Source organism: Thermobia domestica, chromosome 7, assembly GCF_964235325.1.
Source record: "Thermobia domestica chromosome 7, izTheDome1.hap1.1, whole genome shotgun sequence".
In the NCBI taxonomy this organism is placed as follows: domain Eukaryota; kingdom Metazoa; phylum Arthropoda; class Insecta; order Zygentoma; family Lepismatidae; genus Thermobia; species Thermobia domestica.
This window is the reverse complement of record NC_137460.1, coordinates 265,697,795-265,698,840: the sequence shown is the minus strand read 5'-3', so window position 1 is coordinate 265,698,840 and position 1,046 is coordinate 265,697,795. Positions and strand designations below refer to the sequence as shown.

The 1,046-nt window shown below is 39.0% G+C and overlaps 1 protein-coding gene across 1 annotated transcript; it reads left to right on the top strand.

Annotated features, from left to right (window-relative positions):
* Nucleotides 1-302: 302 nt before the first annotated feature.
* Nucleotides 303-767, top strand: LOC145689706 (uncharacterized). The gene has a single exon (XM_081763903.1). The coding sequence runs from the start codon at nucleotides 303-305 to the stop codon at nucleotides 765-767; it is 465 nt and encodes a 154-aa protein (XP_081620029.1).
* The last annotated feature ends 279 nt before the right edge of the window (nucleotides 768-1,046 follow it).

Sequence of the window (1,046 nt, the reverse complement as noted above, 5' to 3'; positions counted from 1 at the left end):
GAAGAGTGCCATTTCACGCGCAGACGTACCCCTCTTATGCTCCATTCCAGTCAGTTGTGATGGATGAGATTGGTCCTTTTAAGTTGTCTCGTAACAATAGAAATAAGTATGTTCTAGTATTTGTAGATAATGCAACTAGATTTGTTATCGCTAGAGCGGTACCCGCAGTAACGGCAGAGATCGTTGCGCAGGTAATATTCGAAGATCTGATTACGAAACATGGGGTTCCATCTCAGCTCCATCTGGATAGGATGTCATCTCATCGCAGCAAAATCTTGGAGGAAATGTCAGAGAAATTTTGAATGCAATTGCATTTTGCGAATACAAGCGCCCATTATTCGATAGGAAGTGCAGAGAGGGCCATTGGCTCATTACAGCAAGTAATGAAGCATTACATTGATAAAGATTTTTCAAACTGGGATGAGATCTTACCAAGTTTGATATTTACTATTAATACGCAAGTGCATGATGGTACTGGTTTTTCACCATACTATCTATTGCATGGAGTCGAACCAAGAACGTTTCTTGAGCAGGACCTAGACATTCCTTGCGAGTACGTCGACAATGAGGTGAGACGTCAGAGCATAAAAGAGGCACGACAGCTGGCGTATAAAAATTTGCAGAGAAGATTTAGATCTCAGAAGAAGCAAATAGAGAAAAAGTTTGATCAACCGAGTTTTGAGATCGGTCAAAAAGTGTTAATTAGGGAAATGCCAAGAGCAGGTTTGCCGGCATGTTTTGGTAACCGTTACAATATAAAGGGGTAATAGTGGACAAAATAAACAATAATTCATACAAAGTACAGTATGAAACTAAAAAGGGTGAAAAGAAGAGTGACACTATAGACTTAAGACGATTAAAATTATTCGTAGAAAGTAAAAATGGTGAAAAGTTTGGTGACACAGATCAAACATCAGATGGTGATGAATAAATTTGGATTTGGTGAAAGGAAAAAAAATATTTTAACATAGGGTCTAATGTAACTATGGTACAAATCGGGTCTACCGATGAAGTGTCAGAAAGGGGGCACTTTCTCAACCAAACCC